The following is a 21,443-nucleotide window of genomic DNA, read 5'->3' on the forward strand; positions in this document are numbered from 1 at the left end:
GATGAGCAGTGTTCTTGTCACTCAGATATGAAACCTTTCTGCACAAGATAAAGGCAGGTGTCTCAGTCCAGGGCCTCTTCCCTGTATTTTGTGCAGCCTTCAGACCAAAATCACGGTCCTGCCGCACACTCCCTGGAAGCATTACTGATACCTGCACTTTGATGGTGCTTGTCATTGCTGCCAGAATGTAATGGAGCGCCAGGTTGTAAAAGGCGCAGCAGACGACGACCGTGCGTGACGTCTCTGCGGACTGTATTGCAGCACTCCACCAGACTGGTCCAGGCACTGGAACCTCACCTTCAGCATCCCGATGGTCTGCTTCACCAAGTAGCGATCTGCAGCATGTGCTTCATTATACCATCGCTCTGTTGCAGTCTGAGGCCGCTGCATGGGTGTCATCAGCCACAGCCTCTGGGGGTAGCCCTTGTCTCCAAGGAGCCATCCCTGTAGCTTCTGTGGACCCTGGAAGACTTCAGGGACCTGTGACCGACTGAGCATGTAGACGTCGTGCACCCTCCCTAGAAACCGTACTCACACCTGCAGGACTTGTTTCTGGTGGTCGCATGCCAGCTGCACATTCAATGAGTGGAATCCCTTATAGTTGATGTAGTTCACCATGTGTAGCGATGGAGACCTGAGCACCAAATGGGTGCAGTCGACTGCACCCTGCAACTGTGGGAATCCTGCAATCCAGGCAAATCCAATTGCCCTTGCATCCTGCCTGTCCCAGTCCCGGGCAAAATGCACAAAGTTATGTGCCCTCGAGAAGGTGGCACCTGTGACCTCATGGATACATTTGTGGATGGTGGCTTGTGATAGCCCACAGAGGTCACCTGTGGAGCCCTGAAAGGAGCCACTGAGATAGAAATTGAGCACCGCGGTCACTTTTACAGCCACTGGCACTGGATGCCCTCCATTTCCCTTTGGCGCCAAGCCCTGCAGTAAGTGGCAGATGTGAGTGACTAGGTCCCTAGACATGCACAGTCGTCGGCGACACTGGTTCTTGGTCATCTGCAGGAATGACAGATGGCTTCTATAGACCTTGGGTGTTGCTAGGTGCTGACAAGCCACGGCTCGCTGTTGCTCCCGGGCAGCGTGTGCGGGAGCCCCAGCAGCCCCTTCTTCCTCAGGTTGCAGCTCCTGCCTTTGCCTGGCCAGGCGCCTCAGTTGCTTTCTCCTCTGTCGTCTTCGCTCTCTGTAGGCCATCAGGCATTCAGCTGGGTCACCAGGCTCCATGCTCGCGATGTGGTCCTCCTGCGACATGAAAGAGAGAGATGTGGTTAGCATGGGCGAACTTAGTACCTTTCCTGGCCCTGTGTGATGATCCCTTAGTGCTTCCCAGAGAGTGCTGGCCACCCCTCGGATGGCTACAGATGAGTGCGCTGCATGGCTGCCCTTTCAGCCTGCCATATAGGGGAGACAGCTCCTATCTGGTTTGCTGAGATTGCAAGGGGCTGTGAGCGCCTCCAGCAGTGACTGCTACATGGCCAGCATTGAGGAGGAGATTGTATAATGTGTGCAGTCCAACTGCTCCGCGATCCAGTAAAGTGGTTGCGGACTCGCAGTTTGTGCTGGGGTGGGGGGGGGGGGGGGGTGTGGTGGTGGGGGCGTAGGGGGCCGCTTTTGGGGTAGAGCGCTTCCGCATTGCATGCGTAGGCGGGCAGGCTAGGAGCCCGACCCCAATCATATCACTGTGGCTGCGCCTGAAGTTTCTCAGTTACAGAGGAATGATCAGTTTATACAGGTGTCCCTACTGTGCAGCCACTTCCCTCTCCTACCCTGCCCCCCACCTTGATTTATTTTGCGCGGGATCCAATGCCAAGGCAGCAGTTGCCCCCACCCCTCCCCCCAACAACAGCAACAGTCAGCTCCAAGGCTGGGCAGCAGTTGCCCCCGGACAACACCCTCCCCCGAAAACAGCCGCCTCCGAGGCAGGGTGGCACTTCACCCAGGCCCGCCTAGCGCCTCTGAAACCTGCAAAGCAACAGGTGACCCTGGTGAGCTACGGCAAACGATGCTATTCACTCACCTGAGTTCCCCCAAAGTGAAGGCCACCAAGTTCATGCCACCTGTGTGCTGTTGTGAAACACGCCGACATGCTTTCCCACTGACGTGGACGGATGATCTGGTAGAGTCCAAGCGCCTGGTGTGATGGCCTTTTAATGATATGCTGATGTATTACAATGAGCTCCCTGACCACCATTGGTGGGAAACGCTGCCCGCCGTTGGTGGGCTGAGCGGAAGATCGCGATCTGCCTCCCTGCCGTCGTGAAACTGATCGCATCATATTGTCCGTGCATGCCACCTATCACGCCCACTGCCAGCAGGCATGGAAAATTCCGCCCTGGGAGACAGAAATTGAGCCCTTTCAGGAATTTGTATTGAATGTAATAAAATGGTTGAGAGTGTTAGTGGGCTTGCGATAGAACACAGATTACTTGCTTTATCCTGAAAATAATCAATTTAAAGAAAAGGACTTGGTAACTTGTGGAATTGGATTTATATTTAACATCTCTTACATGGTTCAGGTTTGGTGCTGTTTTGCCTTCAGCCTGTGGATTAATCGTACAGATGGCTGTCAGGACAACTGTGGAGTGGCAGTGATTCTAACAGCGGGGATGGTCCACTAAGTGCCTGTGTGAGAGGGGCTGACAGCTATAGGGCCAGGCAGCCAAATGTACTTGACACAGTGCTTTTTGTCCTATTATACTTGGGGATGTGGAAGTAACTCATGAATTTTTGAAATCTGAAGTTTTGCATTATGCTGCTAGTCCAAGTTTAGTATTGCTGAAACTAAAGTGTTGCTGTATTTGTTACTTCTGTATTTGTTATTTTGTATCAGACATGTGAATCAAAATCTCAGTGATCATTTTGCTCTTCTGGCTTTCTGCTGCTTTATACTTTCTTTTAACTGAACATGGTTTGTAGTTTATAGCCTAAATTGAGTGGTCTAGTAGTGTTTTATTCCTTTGCTATCTGAAGACTGAGAGGACATGTGAGGGCTCCTGTTAATTTATTAACAAAAAGATTTTTGTGCAATTCCTGGACAATGCTACTTTGAGATATGCATAAAAAGTCACATTTCAAATCATAGAGAATAATAGCTTGCTTACTTGGGGAAGCTGTAAAAAGATAATTGAAGCCCTCCCATTTACTTTCTAATTAATCTAACGATAAGTAACTGGATTACAAAATCTGGTTAACAGTATGCTTATCCATTTAGACAATGGTACTGAGTGAGTATTCCAAACTACCCATGAAAACAAGAGTGGTGCCTTAGCTGTGACCTCCCAACGGCAGCATGACGCACATGAAAAACCAACAATTTGTTCTCTTTGCTGCAGGCTTTGCTGCTGTTGCTGCACTGCCCTCAAACCCATTCATCATTTATTAAGTTCCAAACACTCTGGCCTATTTATGAGCTCTGCCACAGCAAGTTGACTGAGTTACTTTCTGCATTCTCAACCACACTATATAGCAATGCTTACTGTAGATCGTGATGTATAAGTTGACCTGCTGAAGACTACCCCATTTTATTGGCCTCAAAAATCATTTTTACAAATACTTGACATATAAGTTAACTTCCCTTTTCAGCTATGACATGCTATACTCGCATTAGTAGTCGACCTCTTTCTTTTTTTGTTTGGTCAGGTGTTGATGTGCAATTGTGGTTCCTTGGACTGCTTTATTTACCCTCCCCATTATCTGCAGTTCACACTGAAGTCATTGAGTAAAAGTATTCACTCAATACCCCATTTTTGGCCTTGTTCACAGACCTTGTACTTGGCATCAATGCTTATTAAAGCCCTCTGGAATAACGCACTTGCTGCTAAGGCTCAACTGTCCAAGCAGAGCTCCTTTGCTTCTCTCCTTAATACAAACCTCCCAATGGGAAATAAAAAAGGTAAGTGCAATGCTTGGAGAATGGATACATTGTATTATTTTAAGTAAGTGTTTATACATCTAAAATTCCAAATTTTCTAAGTCTGCATTCATATACAAGCTTCTGCTCAAATTAGTAAGAAAATGATAAAAAGACTGTACAACATTTAAGAACATAGAAGCAGGGGAAGACTATTCAGCCCCTCGAGCCTCCTCAATTCAATATGATCATGGCTGATCTTCTGCCTCAACTCCACTTTTCTGCCCACTCCCCATACCCTTTGATTCCCTGAGAGATCAAAATTTGTTGATCTCAGCCTTGAACATACTTGATAGCTAATCCACAACCCTCTGCAGTTGAGAATTCCAAAGATTCACAACCCACTGAGTGAAGAAATGTCTCCTCATTTCAGCCCTAAACGATTGATCCCTTATCCTGAGACTGTGCTCCAATGTTCTAGGTTCCCTAACTGCGGTATCAGCCTCTGTGTCTACCCTGTCAAGACCCTTCAGAATTTTGTATGTCTCATTTTTCCAATTGCCAGAGAGTATAGGCTCAATTTACTCAACCTCTCATCATAGGAAAACCCTCTTATCCCAGGAGTCAATCTAATGAATCTTCTTATGAACCTCCCAGATTCCTCCTTTAGAAATGGAGTCCAGAATTGCACAGAGTATTCCAGGTGTGGCCTCACCAAAACCTCACCAAAAATTGAAGCAAGACTTCCTTATTCTTGTTCTCTGATCTCTTTGCAATAATGGTCAACATGCCAATAGCTTTCCTAATTTGCTGCTGTTCCTGTATGCTGGTTTGGTGTTCCTTATATAAGTACAGCAAAGTCTCTATGAATATAAACATTTAGAAGCTTCATTCTTTAAAAAAAAGTTATACTTTTCTGATCTTACTACAAAGTGAACATCTTCACACTTCCCCACATTATACTCCATACTGTTGCCCATTCACTTAACCTGTCCATATATCTTTGCAGTCTCTTTGTGTCCTTTCCAACTTAGATTTCCACCTAGCTTTGCATCATCAGTAACTTTGGATACATTACTCTTGGCTGCTACATCTAAGTCATTAACATAGATTGTAAACAGCTGAGACCCCAGCACCGATCTCTGTGGCACTCCACTAGTCACAGCCTGCCAGCTTGAAAATGCCCCGCTTATCCCTACTCTCTGCTTCCTGTTTGTTAATCAATCCTCTATCCATGCTCTTATCTTGCCCATTAACCTTTTGTGTGGGACCTTATTGAATGCCTTTTTGAGATCCAAATATACTACACCTACAGGCACCCCATTTTACTGTGCATCCAAGTCTCTCTCAACATCAGCAGTTGTTCCATGCCTATAAAAACATATTCTGCTTTTCTATTCTTACTACCAAAATGAATAACCCTTCACTTCTCCATACTGTACTCTCCTTTATCTACCATACTAGTTACAACTTCAAAAATTCTAATACATTTTGAGCTCTTTATCTTTGCCTATTTTCAGTGATGTCTACTAAGATTCTAGCAGAAGCTAGTAGTATTAAAGTAGCTTAAAAACTCTCAAAATGGCATAACAGATGCTTTTTCAATAAACGAAAAACTGCCAACCTAGTACATTCAAATTAGGAGCAGGAGTAGGTCCCTCGAGCCTGCCCTGCCATTCAATAAGATCATGGCTGGTCTGATTGTAACTTCAACTCCACATTCCCGCCTACCCCCAATAACCTTTCACCCCCTTGCTTATAAAGAATCTATCTACCTCTGCCTTAAAAATAATCGAAGTCTGCTTCCACTGCCTTTGGTGGAAGAGAGCTCCAAAGACGCTCAGCCTCTGAGAGATGGAATTTCTCCTCATTTCTATCTTAATGGGTGACCCCTTATTTTTAAACAGTGACCCCTAGTTCTAGATTCTCCCACAAGAGGAAACATTCTTTCCACATCCACCCTATCAAGACCCCTCAGGACCTTGTATGTTTCAATCAATTTGCTTCTTACCCTTCTAAACTCCAGCGGATACAAGCCTAGTCTGTCCAACCTTTCCTCATAAGCCAACTCTCCCATTCCAGGTATTGGTCTAATAAACCTTCTCTGAACTGTTTCCAACACATTTACATTCTTACTTAAATAAGGAGACCAATATTGTACACAGTACTTCAGATCTGATTTCGCCAATGCCCTGTATAACTGAAAAATAACCTCCCTACTTTTGTATTCAATTCTCCTCGCAATAAACGAATACATTCTATTAGCTTTCCAAATTGCTTGCTGTATCTGCATACTAACCTTTTGTGTTTCATGCACTAGAATACCCAGACCCCTCTATTTAAGAGCTCTGCAATTTCTCACCATTTAAATTATATGCTTTTTCATTGTTCCTGCCAAAATGGACAATTCACATTTCCCCACATCATACTCCATTTGCCAGATCTTTGCCCACTACTTAACCTATCTATATCCCTTCATAGCCACCTGATGTTCTCTTCACAACTTACTTTCCTACTGATCTTTGTGTCATCAAATTTAGTAACTGTTCCTTCATCCAAGTCATTTATATAAACTGCAAAAAGTTGAGGCCCCAGCACTGATCCCTGTGGCATGCCACTTGTTACATCTTGCCAACCTGAAAATGACCCATTTATGCTTGCTCTGTTTCCTGTTAGCTAGCCAATCATCTATCCATGACAATATGCTACCCCCTACAGCTTGAACTTTTATTTTTCACAATAACCTTTGATGTGGCACCTTATCAAATGCCTTCTGGAAATCCAAGAACAATATATCCAGTGGTTTCCCTTTATCCACAGCATGTAATACTTCTTCAAAGAACTCCAATAAATTGGTTGAACATGATTTCCCTTTCATAAAACCATGTTGACTCTGCCTGATTGCCTTGAATTTTTCTAAGTGCTCTGCTGTAACGTCTTTAATAATAATTTCTAACATTTTCCGTATGACAGATGTTAAGCTATTTAACCTGTAGTTTCCTGCTTTCTGCCTCCCTTTTTGAATAAAGGAGCTATATCACTTCTTTCCAATCTAATGGAACCTTCCCTGAATCTAGGGAATTTTGGAAGATCAAAACTAACGCATCAACTATCTCACTAGCCATTTCTTTTAAGACCCTAGGATAAAGTCCATTAGGACCCGGGACTTCAGTCCACGGCTCCAATAATTTGTTCAGTACCACTTCCCCGGTGATTGTCATTTTCTTGAGATCCCCCCCCTCCCTTCCATTTCCTGATTTACAGCTATTTCTGGGATGTTACTTACATCCTCCATACTGAAGACCGATGCAGAATACCTGTTCAATTCATCTGCCATTTCCTTATTTTCCATCATCAATTCCCTAGACTCGCTTTCTATAGGACCAACGCTCACTTCGTTACCTCTTTTTTTTAAAGTATCTATAGAAACTCTTAGCATCTGTTATTATATTTCTAGCTAGCTATCTCTCATACTATAATTTTTCCCTCCTTATTAATCTTTTAATCATTCTTCGTGTTTTTATATTCTGCCAAATCTTCTGACCTGCCACCCATCTTTGCGCAGTTATATGCTTTTTCTTTAGATTTGATACTATCTTTAACTTTTTTACTTAACCACGGATGGTGGGTCCTCCCCTCGGAATTTTTCCTTCTCGTTGCAATATATCTATTCTGTGTATTCTGAAATATCCCCTTAAATGTCTGCCACTGCACCTCTATTCCTTAACCTTTTGCCAGTTCACTTTCACTAGCTCTACTTTCATGCCCTCATAATTGCCCTTTAAAATACCAGTCTTAGACCAACTTTTCTCTCCTTCAAACTGAATGTAAAATTCAGTCATATGATCGCTGCTACCTAGGGGCACCTTCACTGAGGTCATTAATTCATCCTATCTTGTTGCACAATGCCAGGCCTAGTATAGCCTGCTCTCTGGTTGGCTCCAGAACACGCTGTTCTAAGAAACTAACCAAAAAACATTCTATGAATTTGTCATCTATGCTACCTTTGCCCATCTGATTTTTCCAGTCTATATTAGATTAAAATCCCCCATGATTATCGCTGTACCTTTCTGACAAGCTCCCATTATTTCTTCCTTTATATCCCAACCTACCATGTAGTTACTGTTAGGTGGCCTGTACACCACTCCCATAAGTGATTTCTTGCCGTTATCATTTCTCATCTCTACCCAAACTGCTTCTACATCCTGGTTTCCTGAACTTGGGTCATCCCTCTCTATTGTGCTAATACCATCGTTAATTAATGGAGCCACTCCTCCACCCTTTCCTAGCTTCCTGTCCTTCCTAAATGTCATGTACCCTTCAATATTCAGGTCCCTATGTCGTCCTGCAGCCATGCCTCTGTGATGGCCATTAGATTGTACTTATTTATTTCTGTTTACGCTATCAGTTCATCTGTTTTGTTTTGAATGCTACATGCATTCAGGTACAGAGCCATTAGGTTTGTCATTTTATTATTTTTGTAACCTCTTGCCTTATCTGCTGACTTATGCTTAGATTTGTACTCTCTCCCTTTCTGTCATGGTCCATTTATCATTTCCCATGTTAATGGAGCCCAGCATATCAGTACAAAAGATAAGGCTGAAGCATTTGCAACAATCTTCAGCTAGAAGAACCAAGTGGATGATCCCTCTCTGCCTCCTCCTGAGGTCCCCAACATCACAGATGGCAGTCTTCAGCCAATTCGATTCACTCCACGTGATATCAAGACATGGCTGAAGGCACTGGATACTGCAAAGGCTATGGGCTCTGACAATGTTCTGACAATTGTACTGAAGACTTGTGCTCCAGGACATGCCGTGCCCCTAGCCAAGCTGTTCCAGTACAGCTACAACACTGGCATCTATCCAGCAGTGTGGAAAATTGCCCAGGTATGTCCTGTGCACAAAAAGCAGGACAAATCCAACCTGGCCAATTACCGCCCCATCAATCTACTCTCCATCATCGAGGAAGTGATGAAAGGCATTATCAACAGTGCTATCAAGCAGCACTTGCTTAGCGATAACCTGCTTACTGACACTCCGTTTGGGTTCCACCAGGGCTGCTTAGCTCCTGACCTCATTACAACCTTAGTTCAAACATGGACAAAGGAGCTGAACTCTAGAGCTGAGGTGAGAGTGATTGCCCTTGACATCAAGGGAGCAGTTGACTGAGCGTGGCATTAAGAAGCCCCAGCAAAACTGGAGTCAATGGGAATCAGGGGGAAAAGTCTCTGCTGGTTGGAGTCACATGTAGCAGAAAGGGTGGTGGAGGACAATCACCTCAGTTCAAGGACATCACTGCAGCAGTTTCTCAGGACAGTGTCTTCAGCCCAACTGCTTCATTAATGACCTTCCTCCCATCATAAGGTCAGAAGTGGGGATGTTCGCTGATGATTGCATAACGCTCAGCACTATTCGTGACTCCTCAGATAATGAAGCAGTTCATGTCCAAATGCAGCAATATCTAGACAATATCAAGACTGACAAGTGGCAAGTAACATTCATACCACACAAGTGTCAGGCAATGACCACCTCCAACAAGAGAGAATCTAAACATCGTCCCTGGATATTCAATGGAATCACCATCGCTGAATCTCCCAATATCAACAGCTTGGGGGTCGCCATTGGCCAGAAACTGAACTGAACTAGCCATATTAATACCGTGGCTACAAGAGCAGGTCAGAGGCTAGGAATTCTGTGGTGATTAACTCACCACCTGATTCCCCAAAACTTTCCATCATCTACAAGGCACAAGTCAAGAGTATGATGGAATACTCTCCACTTGCCTGGATGAGTGCAGCTCCAACAATACTCAAGAAGCTCGACAGCATCCAGGACAAAGCACTCTGCTTGATTGGCACCTTTTGCACTAATATTCACTCCCTGTACCACCGGCGAACAGTAGCAGCAGTGTGTACCATCTACAAGATGCATTGCAGGAACTCACCCAAGGCTCCTTGGGCAGCGCCTTCCAAACCCACAACAGCTACCACCTAGAAGGGCAAGGAAAGCAGACATATGGGAACACCACCACTTCGGAATTCCCCTCCAAGGCACTCGCCATCAACTATATTGCCATTCTTTCACTGTCACTGGATCAAAATTCTGGAACTCCCTCCCTAACAACACTGTAGGTGCACCTACACCACAGGGACTGCAGCGGTTCAAGAAGGCAGCTCACCACCATCTTCTCAAGAGCAATTAGGGATGGGCAATAAATGCTGGCCTAGCCAGCAATGCTCACATCGCATAAATGGAAAAAAATAACTTTCTCTCTTACCTTGTTTCTACTCTTTGATTTACCACATCTTCCCACATTTGATCCCTTGCCCCCACTACTTAGCTTACAACCCTCTCTACTTCTTGTTATGTGGCTCGCTAGAACATTGGTCCCAAATGTAGACCGCCCCAACCGTACAGCTCCCACTTTCCCCTATCCGGTGCCAATGTTGCACAAATAGGAACCCACTTCTCCCACATTAGTGTTCTTGCCACAGATTCATCTGTCTAATTATATTCATCCTATGCCAATTTACAGGTTGCTCAGGTAATAATCCAGAGGTTATTACCTTTGAGGTTCTGCTTTTTAATTTGGGACCTAGCTCCTCATACTTTCTATGCAGAACCTCTTTCCTAGTCTTACCTGTGTTATTGGTACCTGCCTGGACCAAGACCACTGGGTCCTCCCTCTCCCACTGCAAGTTCCTCTTCAGCCCTGAGCAGATGTCCCACACCCTGGCACTGGGCAGGCATCACATCTGTCTGGACTAACGCTCTTGACTGCAGAGAACAATATTTATCCCTCTGACTATGCTGCCTCCTATCACTACCACATTCCTCTTCACTCCCCCCACTTGAAAGACATTCTTCGCCATGGTGCTATGGCCAGTCCGCTCATCTACCTTGCAGCCCTTCTCATCCACACAGGTAGTAACCACCTTGTACCTGTTGGACAAAGTCGGGGGCTGAAGCTCCTCATTACTACATGCTGGTTCCCCTTAACTGCCTGACTCACAGTCACATCCTCCTGTCTCTGACCAGTGACCACCTTTAAAGTTCCGCCTAACCTAAGGGGAGTGACTCCCTCCTGGAACAAAGTGCCCAAGTAGCTCTCCTCCTCCCTGACGCCCCACAATGTTCGCAACTCAGACTCCAGCTCAGCAACTCAGAGCCAAAGTTGCCTAAGCTGTAGACACTTACTGCAGGTATGGTTCTCTGGGATCACAGCACACTCCACAGATTCCCACACGCTGTAATCACGGCACACCACCAACCCTGCCATTTCTGTCCAACCTTATTAATTTAATCAGTCAATTCGTTAATAATTTACACAATAAAGTAACAGAAAGTTGTAGTCACCCAGCTTGGAGACGAGGAAGGAAACACACCAAACACTGGAGGCTGAAAAAAAAGTAGAAAAAGGAGCACCTCTTTCCCCCTGTGCACTGAATTCCGACCTGAACCAAATTTGCAACTCCGACCTTTCAATTACCTGTTCCTGTTAATATGCTGACATTGTGCTCTGATTTAAACAATATGTTATTGGAACCATCCTATCTTTGTGTGGAAGAAAACTCATTATCCCGCACAAACATCTTATGAATTATTCATACAAAATTAAAATCTGTTTTTTGCACACAGGTAGAAGTAGTAAGCCAACTTTCATGTTAATGAACTCCCTACTTGTTCAACAAGTTTAGTTTCCTTTTACTGTAATGGAGCATTGGTATTTTAATTTTGATAAATCTAGTATTTTATTGTAGAATTTATTTGTCCTCTTTCCTTTAAAAACAGCAATCATCACACCTTGCCAAAAAAATTATCCTTGTATTGAGATATTGACTGTACAATTGTTCCCTCTTTTTAAAAAAAAAGATAATTGGACAACCCAACACAAATTTGATGGAAGCCCTTTATTTTAATTTTTTTTTAACATTACTTGTTCTGATACTTTTGAAAAGAGAAGTGACAGGTTGGACTGAATCTAGTCAGATTCCTTGTTGGAAATAATGGCCTCATTTCATCAAGCAATTTGCCATGTTCATGCTGTACCTAGAAGACCACACTGAAACACGGATGGCATCAAGATTTGCAGCAAAGGAGTTGAATTATATATTTTTTATATTATGATCCTGTAGTATATAAAGAATGACCCTGTGATAAATAAACTATTGTTGACTTCTTATGATTTTTTTCCCCCCTCTTAGCCATTTTCCATCTATCAAATTGCTCAGTTGTTCCTTTGTATACATGTATGAAAAAATTCATAAGGAATTTTTTCTAGGCATTTATTGATTTCCAGTTCATTTACATTAAGCAAAAATAACTGAGGATCAGCCCAGAACCTTTTCATGCAGTGGTTGGCTAATGCTTTTTACAGTGATGAATAAGTGTGGTGCAACTACTGGTTTTGAAAAAATCCATTAACGCTGACTATTGTCTTTAGTAAGCATTCAGTTACCATTCTGAGTATTTGTTAACTGCTTTTCATTAAAATTAAATTATAAAAATTTAACTTAGGATCCCCTGCAGCTAGTCCACAGAGCAGTGACAACAGTGATACTCATCATAGCGGAGGCAGTGACATTGAAATGGATGAACAAATGATCAACAGGGCAAAGCGTGCACAACAGCGATTGTCAGATACAGAGGTAAGAAATCAAGATGCAAGTAAATTAATTGGAAAAGACGAAGTTAATCGTAAGGCTTAGCCGATCATGCTTTGCGTGGTGATGCACTAATTAGATAATTATGTTGTATTTTGGCTCCAGGCTCAATTGTATACATTGTTTGAATAGATGGCAAGTTAAAATGACAAGTTTTGACCATTGATTAATGAAAAATCTTTAATATTGCTGCAGCTAAGTTGCTTTGAAAGTTCAACTGGAGTATTCTTGATGAAGAGTTAATAGATTCAATAATAACTAAAGTTTTTCTTCTAGGAGTCTATGCAAGGAAGTTCTGACGAGACTGCTAATAGTGGTGAAGATGCCAGTAGTGGGCCTGGCAGTAGCAGTGGGCACAGTGATGGCTCTAGTAATGAAGTAAATTCAAGTCATGCCAGCCAGTCAGCTGGAAGTCCAGGAAGTGAAGTCCACTCAGAGGACATGGCTGATAGTGAAGCTCTCAAAGAAGAGGAAGACGATGAAGAGGAAGAGGGAGAACATAGCCCCCAGAACGAGAGCAGGAACCCTGAATTACGAACTCTGAGTGCAGAGTCACAGCCAGGAATTTGTATGTCAGAATCACCAGGTGGAGTAGAACATGACAGGCCTAATAGTGGATCGGGCAGGGACATTTCATATAGCACTGATGCAGTTCCGTCAGGGGAAAATCGAATCCGGCTGCTGGATACTTGCTCACACCCTGAAGACTCTGAACATGACATGTCAGGGGAGATAAATACTGCACACATATCACAAGGTTCTCAGGACTCGTGTATCACGCAAACAGGAGATTTTTTAGGAGAAGCAATTGGGAATGAAATATTTAACTGCAGACGTTTCATTGGTCAGCAGCATCAACATCATCACCACGATGGGTGAGTTTGGCATGCTTTATATTTGTTTTAATCTTGAAATGATAGATTCCAAGTTTAAGGATGATGATGCAAGTTCTGATTTTAAAACTGATAAAACTTGGAATCTATCTATGTTCCTAAAAGCCAAAAGTGAAACGTAATGATTATTCTCTCCTGGGGGTGCACAAATCTGAATTGGGTGGTGACCAGTTCTTGGCTTGAGGTTTTGAACTGATTAATTCATGCAGTATTAGTAATCTGGTTACACCTAATTTACCATAATATTAGTAAATTGTAAAAACTTTCTTTTTCTTGAATTTTAAATGAATTTGTGTTTGAATAAATCCTTTCAGTCCATCATTTATGCAGGTGCTACTGTGCCCATCAATGTATACTACCTAACAACATAAATACTGGGCGTACTATACCCGTTAATACAAAGGATTTGCCACTTGTGAATAAACTATGTTCACACACATGGGTGTTGTGATTATTAGAACTTCCTACTTGATTCAAGAAATTGGAACTGTCTCCTATATAATGCTGCAAAAAATATAGCTCTGTTTGATCTCTGAATTAAATTTTATATATTTGCTTGTAGTCAGTGTAACATTCAAGAAGGTCATATTGCAGCAGAGAAATTCTCTAGGCCTTCTTGCTATTTAAGGTAAATTTCATAGGGTAGATGTGCCCTTTTGCTTTCTGATACTTAGCAATGTGTGCATGTAAGACTTTTGACCTTGTGCAAAGTTCAGAGATGGCTTAATGTAGAAGCAGTTGGAACTTTAGAGATGTAGAAATGCCTTTAACATTCAGATTGTAAAAAATGAAAATTCCGACAAGAAATTGAATCTGGCAGCAATTTAGGATAGCCAGTCAAATATTAGTTACAGTAATAAAAATATTTTGTGTATGATAGTGAATTTAATATCCTATGATTGGTGTGGATAAAGGATGTAAAATGGAGGTATAGTCTAACTTTGGAAAACAATTGTGTTTTGGTAAAACAAAATGGTACAAAATCAAAGCTACAAAGGTACCAACCACAAAAGCGTACACATCACAAATGCGAAAAGATTGACAACCTCAAATGGCAAGTAAACAAGAGGCAAGTAAACTAGAATATAGTCCAAATCATGATAAGCATTGTCTGACTACATGGTTGTTTGGCAGTTGGCATTCCCATCTATTTCATTAGGGAGCAAGGGCACATAAATTTCAAGAGTATGGTAAGTGTGATATCACAGAATCACACAGTGCAGAAGAGGCCCTTCGGCCCATCGAGAAACACCTGACCTACCTACGTAATCCCATTTACCAGCACTTGGCCCATAACCTTGAATGTTATGACGTGGCAAGTGCTCATCCAGGTACTTTTTAAAGGATGTGAGGCAACCCGCCTCCACCACCTTCCCAGGCAGCGCTTTCCAGACCATCACCACTCTCTGGGTAAAAGAAGTTTTTCTTCACATCCCCCTAAACCTCCTGCCCCTCACCTTGAACTTATGTCCCCTCATGACTGACCCTTCAACTAAGGTGACCAGCTGCTCCCTATCCACCCTGTCCATGCCCCTCATAATCTTGTACACCTCGATCAGGTCGCCCCTCAGTCTTCTCTGCTCCAACAAAAACAACCCAAGTCTATCCAACCTTTCTTCATAACTTCAATGTTTCATCCCAGGCAACATCCTGGTGAATCTCCTCTGCACCCCCTCCGGTGCAATCACATCCTTCCTATAATGTGGCGACCAGAACTGCACACAGTACTCCAGCTGTGGCCTCACCAAGGTTCTATACAACTCCAACATAACCTCCCTACTTTTGTAATCTATGCCTCGATTGATAAAGGCAAGTGTCCCATATGCCTTTTTCACCACCCCACTAACATGCCCCTCCGCCTTCAGAGATCTATGGACACACACGCCAAGGTCCCTTTGTTCCTCAGAACTTCCTAATGTCATGCCGTTGATTGAATACTTCTTTGTTAAATTACTCCTTCCAAAGTGTATCACCTCTCACTTTTCAGGGTTAAATTCCATCTGCAACTTATCTGCCCATTTGACCATGCCGTCTATATCTTCCTGTAGCCCAAGACACTCAACCTCACTGTTAACCACTCGGCCAATCTTTGTGTCATCCGCAAACTTACTAATCCTCCACCCCCACGTAGTCATCTGTGTCGCATATATAAATGACGAATAATAGGGCACCCAGCACAGATCCCTGTGGCATGTCAGTGGACGCTGGCTTCCAGTCATTAAAGCATCCTTCTGTCATCTCCCTCTGTCTCCCACAACTAAGCCAATTTTGAATCCACCTCATCAAATTACCCTGTATCCCATGTGCATTTGCCTTCTTTATAAGTCTCCCATGTGGGACCTTGTCGAAAGGTTTGTTGAAATCCATATAAACTGCATCAATTGCACTACCCCCATCTACACACCTGGTCACCTCCTCAAAAAATTCAATCAAATTTGTTAGGCATGACCTGCCTCTGTCAAAGCCATGCTGACTATCCCTGATCAAACCTTGCCTTTCCAAGTGGAGATAGACTCTCCTTCAGAATTTCCTCCAATAGTTTCCCTACCACTGACGTGAGACTCACTGGCCTGTAGTTCCCTGGCTTCTCTCTACAACCCTTCTTAAAAAGCGGAACCACATTAGCTGTTCTCCAGTCCTCTGGCACCTCCCCTGTGGCCAGAAAGGAATTAAAAATTTGGGCCAGAGCCCCTGCAATCTCCTCCCTTGCCCCCCTCAGGAATCTGGGACACAAATCATCCGTACCTGGAGATTTGTCCACTTTTAAGCCTGCCAACACCTCCAGTACCTTGTCACTCCCTATGTCAATTTGCTCAAGAACTTCTCAGTCTCTCTCCCTGAGTTCCATGCCTTCATCCTCATTCCCTTGGGTGAAGACGGATGTGAAGTTTTCGTTCAACACTCTACCGATGTCCTCTGGCTCCACCCATAGATTGCCCCTTTGGTCCCTAATGGGCCCTACTCTTTCCCTGGTTATCATCTTCCCATTGATATACTTGTAGAATATCTTGGGATTTTCCCTACTTTTACCAGCCAGAGCTTTCTCATATCCCCTCTTTGCTCTCCTAATTGCTTTCTTAAGCTCCACCCTACACATTCTGTGCTCCACTAATGCCTCTGTTGATTTGCTCCCCTTGTACCTGCTAAAAGCCTCTCTTTTCCTTCTCATCGTATCCTGAACATCTCTGGTCTTCCATGGTTCTCTGGGCTTGTTACTCCTTCCTATCACCCTAGAGGGAACATGTTGAGCCTGTAACCTCCCCTTTTCCTTTTTGAACTGCTCCTCTCGGTTTCCTCACAAGTAGCTGTTCCCAGTCTACCTTGGCCAGATCCTGCCTTACTTTACTAAAATCCGCCCTCCCCCAATCCAAAACATTTTTTTGCAACTTGTCTATTTCTTTATCCATAAGAAGCTTGTAGATATGTAGTCTTTATTTTCCTGAATGCCGCAAAAGTAGTTCAAATACACTGCTAACCTGATTATCGTAAATGTTAACAAGTTTGAAAATTCATTTAATTACTTTCAATAATTTGACTAAAGCATTGACCTTGGTTCAGTGGTAGACTCTTGTCTCTGAGTCAGGAGGTTGTGCATTCCCTTTTCAGAGACTTGAGTACGTGATCTATGCTGCCACTTCAGTGCAATATCGAGGGAGCGTTGCACTATGTGACATGATATCTTTCAAGTGAGGTATTAAATTGAGGCTGCCCTTGCTTACTCAAGTGGATATAAAGGATATTACAATACTATTGGGGGAAGAAAAACAGTTGAGTTCTCCCAGTGTCCTAGTCAATGTTTATTCCTCAAGTCAACCAACATCATTAAAACAGAAACAGAAAATGCTGGAAAAACTCACCAGGTCTGACATCATCTGTGGAGAGAGATAAACAAAGTTAACGTTTCAAGTCCGTAGGACCCTTCTTCAAACCCTTCTTCATGAAAACAGATTGTCCAGACATTTTTATTGCGGTTGTTTGGTGGATCTTGTGCGCAAAATGGCTACTGCATTTGCCTGCACTTCAAAAATGTTTCATTGATTGTGAAGAATTTTAGGGCATTCCAAGAACCTCAAGGGTGCTATCTGCATTTAAGCTTGTTCATTATACATGTTTCTTAGCTACATTTAAGCTGCAGTTCTTCTACATTTCCAGTCCATGTTTGACCTAGAAAAATGCTCTTGTTTCCATAGATGTGTTGTCTTCATTTTGCTGCATCCATCGAGAGTTTGTAATGCTCTTGCAGAAGGACCATTATGAGGCTGAGGAGGATGCCAAACACTTTGATTGAAGGGGAAGCACCAACATTTACTGGAATCCCTTATAAGACAAGGGCTGTTGCAGAACAGCAATCCTTAAAAATTGGGAATGCTTCATTTTTGCAAATTGAATTTTTCCTGCATTTGGAATACTGGAGCTTTTGCATTATTGTAAATAAGGAATCAGAGGAGTTTCCTTGAAAAAAGGAAAATCAGACCTTGTCCAGTGCTTACTCACGATCTGCATTGGGTTACTTATCTGACCCAGGCACAAGTTACTTGGGCATGTGTGAAGAGGCTCTGTCTCTATCCACTTGGGTGATCATGTCATAGGCCAGTTTCTATGAGAATAGTTTTAATTTCTAGAACAGTAAATGCTTTTACTGAACATTGAATGCTGTTTTGTGCATTTGAAATAACATGCGAGTATTGACCTGTTTCGTGGAAGTTGCCTCCTGTACAGATAGGATTTCCCAAGTAAACTTTATTATCCTATAATTTTGACCTATTTGTTTTACAGACACTTGGGTGATGATATGATGAGTGCAGACGATGTCAGTTGTAGTAGCTCTCAGGTCAGTGCGAAGTCTGAAAAGAATATGGCAGACTTTGATGGAGAAGAGTCTGGTTGCGAGGAAGAACTGGTACAGATCAATTCTCATGCAGAACTTGCATCTCATCTTCAACAACATCTACCCAATCTTGCTTCGATCTACCATGAACACCTTAGTCAAGGTAAGGAAAATGTGCATTCATTTTCAGAATAAATGGAAAAATTTGAAAAACCACATTTTTTTTTATCACTATTGCTTGAGACTTGTGAATGCATTGGCTAGTAATCCAAATTAACTTTCATTTTTTTTAACGTAATTTAATTTTGAATTAGAAGTATTGGCACTAAGCTTATCAGAAAGCTTGGGTGTGGTCATTTACTGTATGCGACAATGCAGTAAGGCTGATTTTAGCCTCCATAACTGAAATTGCTCCCAAAGCATCATGGAGTAATAATATCTCTATTTTTGCTACCGACAGCAACAACAACTTGCATTTATAAAGCAGCTCAAACTGTTGCTGGTAGGGAAGGGATGGAGTCGTATCTAGGGAATGGAGTTTGTATTGGAACCGAGGGCAGTGGCTTCAGTTTTCCAATGTTGTAATTGGAGGAAATTCCTTAATTGGAGGAAATTCCTGCTCATCCAGTACTGGATGTCAGACAAGCAGTGTGATAATTTAGAGACACTGGAACAGTACGGAGATGCGGTGGTGAGGTAAAGATTGGTGTCATCAGTGAATATGTGAAAACTGATGCTGTTTTTTTGGATGATGTTGCTGAGGAGCAGCATGTGAATGAGACAAGAGAGCGGGCCAAGGATAAATCCTTGGAGGACACCTTGCGGGAGCAGGAAGAGAAACCATTGCAGGTGGTTCTGTGGCAGCATTTAGATAGGTAAGAATGTAATCAGGCAAGATCAGCCCCGTCCATCTGGCGGTAGTGAAGAGATGTTGGAAGATCAGTGTCAAAGGCTGCAGACAAGTCGAGAAGGACTAGGAGGGAATAGTTTATCTTTGTCATGGTCACGCAGGATGTCATTGTGACTTTGAGGGCCATGTTATTACTGAGGCAAGGCTGAAACCTGATTTGGAGGAATTCAAACATGGAGCTCAAGGAAAGATGGGTACGGATTTAGGCTGTGACAACTTGTTCAAGGACCTTTTGAAAAGAAAAAGATGTTGGAGATAGTTATTTGCAAGGATGGTCAAGGTTTGTTTTTTGAGGAGAGAGGTGATAATGACAGATTTATAGGAGAGGGGGACAGTGCCTGAGGAAAGAGAACCATTAACAATATTTGTTAACCTGAGAGCCAGGAGGAGAAATTGTGTGGTCAGTAGTTTGGTGGGGATAGGGGCAAGGGAGCAGGAGGTGGATCTCATGGATAAAATTAACTTGTATAAGGGAAAATAGGAGAGAAACTAGAGCAAGATGTGAGTTTAGGGGAGGGGTGGGAGGGCTTTAAGAGAAGTGAGGGAGCAGAGACTGTTAATTGAACCAAAATTTTACTTCCAGGTTTTAGTATGTGGGCTTTTTATTTCTGAGTAAATCTTAACCACCTCGTCACATGTTTTATCTCTTAAGCAGTAGTTCTTATATCTCAGTCTCAAGAGTGATGGTTTTCCGTATGGGCAGGAGAATTTAACAGGCTTGTGGGAGCAGCCTTTTGAGAGAAGGCCAAAATGCCAGGTTTTTTTTGAGCCTCACAGAGCAGCAAGAGCTCCTGATGACCTGGGGACATCAGCTTTATTTGAGATTCGCACAGTTCAGAATGGCCCTGGCCATGGCTGAATTTAGGTTGCATCCCAGTTTTAAATGGCCTGCAGGCTGGTATCTAATTGGACAAAAATTACACTGGGAAAAAATACTGGCAAAAACGGCTGATCGTCCTGCGCGGTTGTGAGAATAAAATAATAAGGCAATTGTATCATGTGACTTCCTTGACAGGAGTGTAGTGGAATGGAACTTGCAGTACTATAGCGGCAGTTCCAAATCGCAAAGAGATTGGCATGAGTGGACGCTATGCATCAGTCCACTGCATTCTCGATGAGAAAATTGGGGAGCACTACATATTTTATTGTCATGACCCGACTGGTGGAATTCAAGCATGTTTTAGTGACTGTTTCATTTTTAAAAAAAGTACGTTCAATACAAACGAGCAGCTACCTGCGACAAAGATACACAAGCAGATTTTGAAGGCCAGGGCAGAATGGCCAAATGGCATGTATAATAATTATTTAGCACTATGGTCAGTTAGTGGGAGATCACTGCTGTAAAGCTTAGAAAGACGTTTGATGAGAACTGTAACCGCAGTCATGCTTGAGTAACTAGTATGATTTTCTTTTATTACTTATATAATATGGTATTTTTGATACTTATATTAATTGAGAGTAAGTGAATCATTATGCCCACTGATCTTGGTTGGATAGTGTAATAGTATTAGCTGATGGCCTTTTTACACACATATTATATAATTTATAGTATATACCTATATATATCCTCATCGTACTATCCAAGCCCCTAATGTTCCAGACAGTAATAAAAGTATAATTTCTTTCTTCTGTGGCAAACAATCCTCAGTTTGGGAGGAGACAAGGGTGGGATCCTTTGTAAGCTGATGAGGAAGGTAGCATAAGGATAAGATTAAGTGTGCTATGAAAGAGGTAGGCATATTGAAAACCACCTATTGAAAGTACAATGAATTTGGATCATTACAAATGTTATGCGAAATTTGGGATGTAGAATGAAAGTTGTTGCATCTTAAGTGAATAATGATCTATTCCAAATATGTATTTTATTTTACTACTTGAATATTGTACCTTCTTTTCTCAGCTCCTAGTGTTCATAAGCATCAATACAACTCCAGTGCAGTCACAGACATCAATTTAGACAATGTTTGCAAGAAGGGTAATACTCTTCTTTGGGACTTGGTGCAAGATGAAGATGCGGTATGTTTACCTTCATAACAACAATTTGGAATGTTTGAATGTTGTGCTGTTGGTTACTTTTTGTTTGTTTGTATAGGTTCATCTCTCAGAGGGATTGATAAATGAAGCTGAGAAGCTGCTCTGCTCTCTCGTGTGCTGGTTCACTGACCGGCAGATTAGAATGAGGTTCATTGAAGGTTGTTTAGAAAATCTAGCAAATGATAGGTAAGGAATAAAGTTGATATGCTCAATGAAGTTGATTTATTGTTAACTGAATATTTATTATGTGC

At 42.7% G+C, this 21,443-nt stretch overlaps 1 protein-coding gene across 1 annotated transcript in view; it reads left to right on the forward strand.

Annotated features, from left to right (window-relative positions):
- Nucleotides 1–21,443, forward strand: part of usp34 (ubiquitin specific peptidase 34) — a 273,481-nt gene that overhangs the window by 70,860 nt on the left and 181,178 nt on the right. Inside the window, exons 12-17 of the mRNA XM_078556887.1 lie at nt 3,775–3,904; nt 12,382–12,512; nt 12,804–13,402; nt 18,197–18,411; nt 21,059–21,174; nt 21,251–21,378. Of these exons, the coding sequence (XP_078413013.1) occupies nt 3,775–3,904; nt 12,382–12,512; nt 12,804–13,402; nt 18,197–18,411; nt 21,059–21,174; nt 21,251–21,378 (1,319 nt within the window). The remainder of the gene's footprint in view (nt 1–3,774; nt 3,905–12,381; nt 12,513–12,803; nt 13,403–18,196; nt 18,412–21,058; nt 21,175–21,250; nt 21,379–21,443) is intronic.

Source organism: Cetorhinus maximus, chromosome 14 (assembly GCF_964194155.1).
Source record: "Cetorhinus maximus chromosome 14, sCetMax3.hap1.1, whole genome shotgun sequence".
Classification (NCBI taxonomy): domain Eukaryota; kingdom Metazoa; phylum Chordata; class Chondrichthyes; order Lamniformes; family Cetorhinidae; genus Cetorhinus; species Cetorhinus maximus.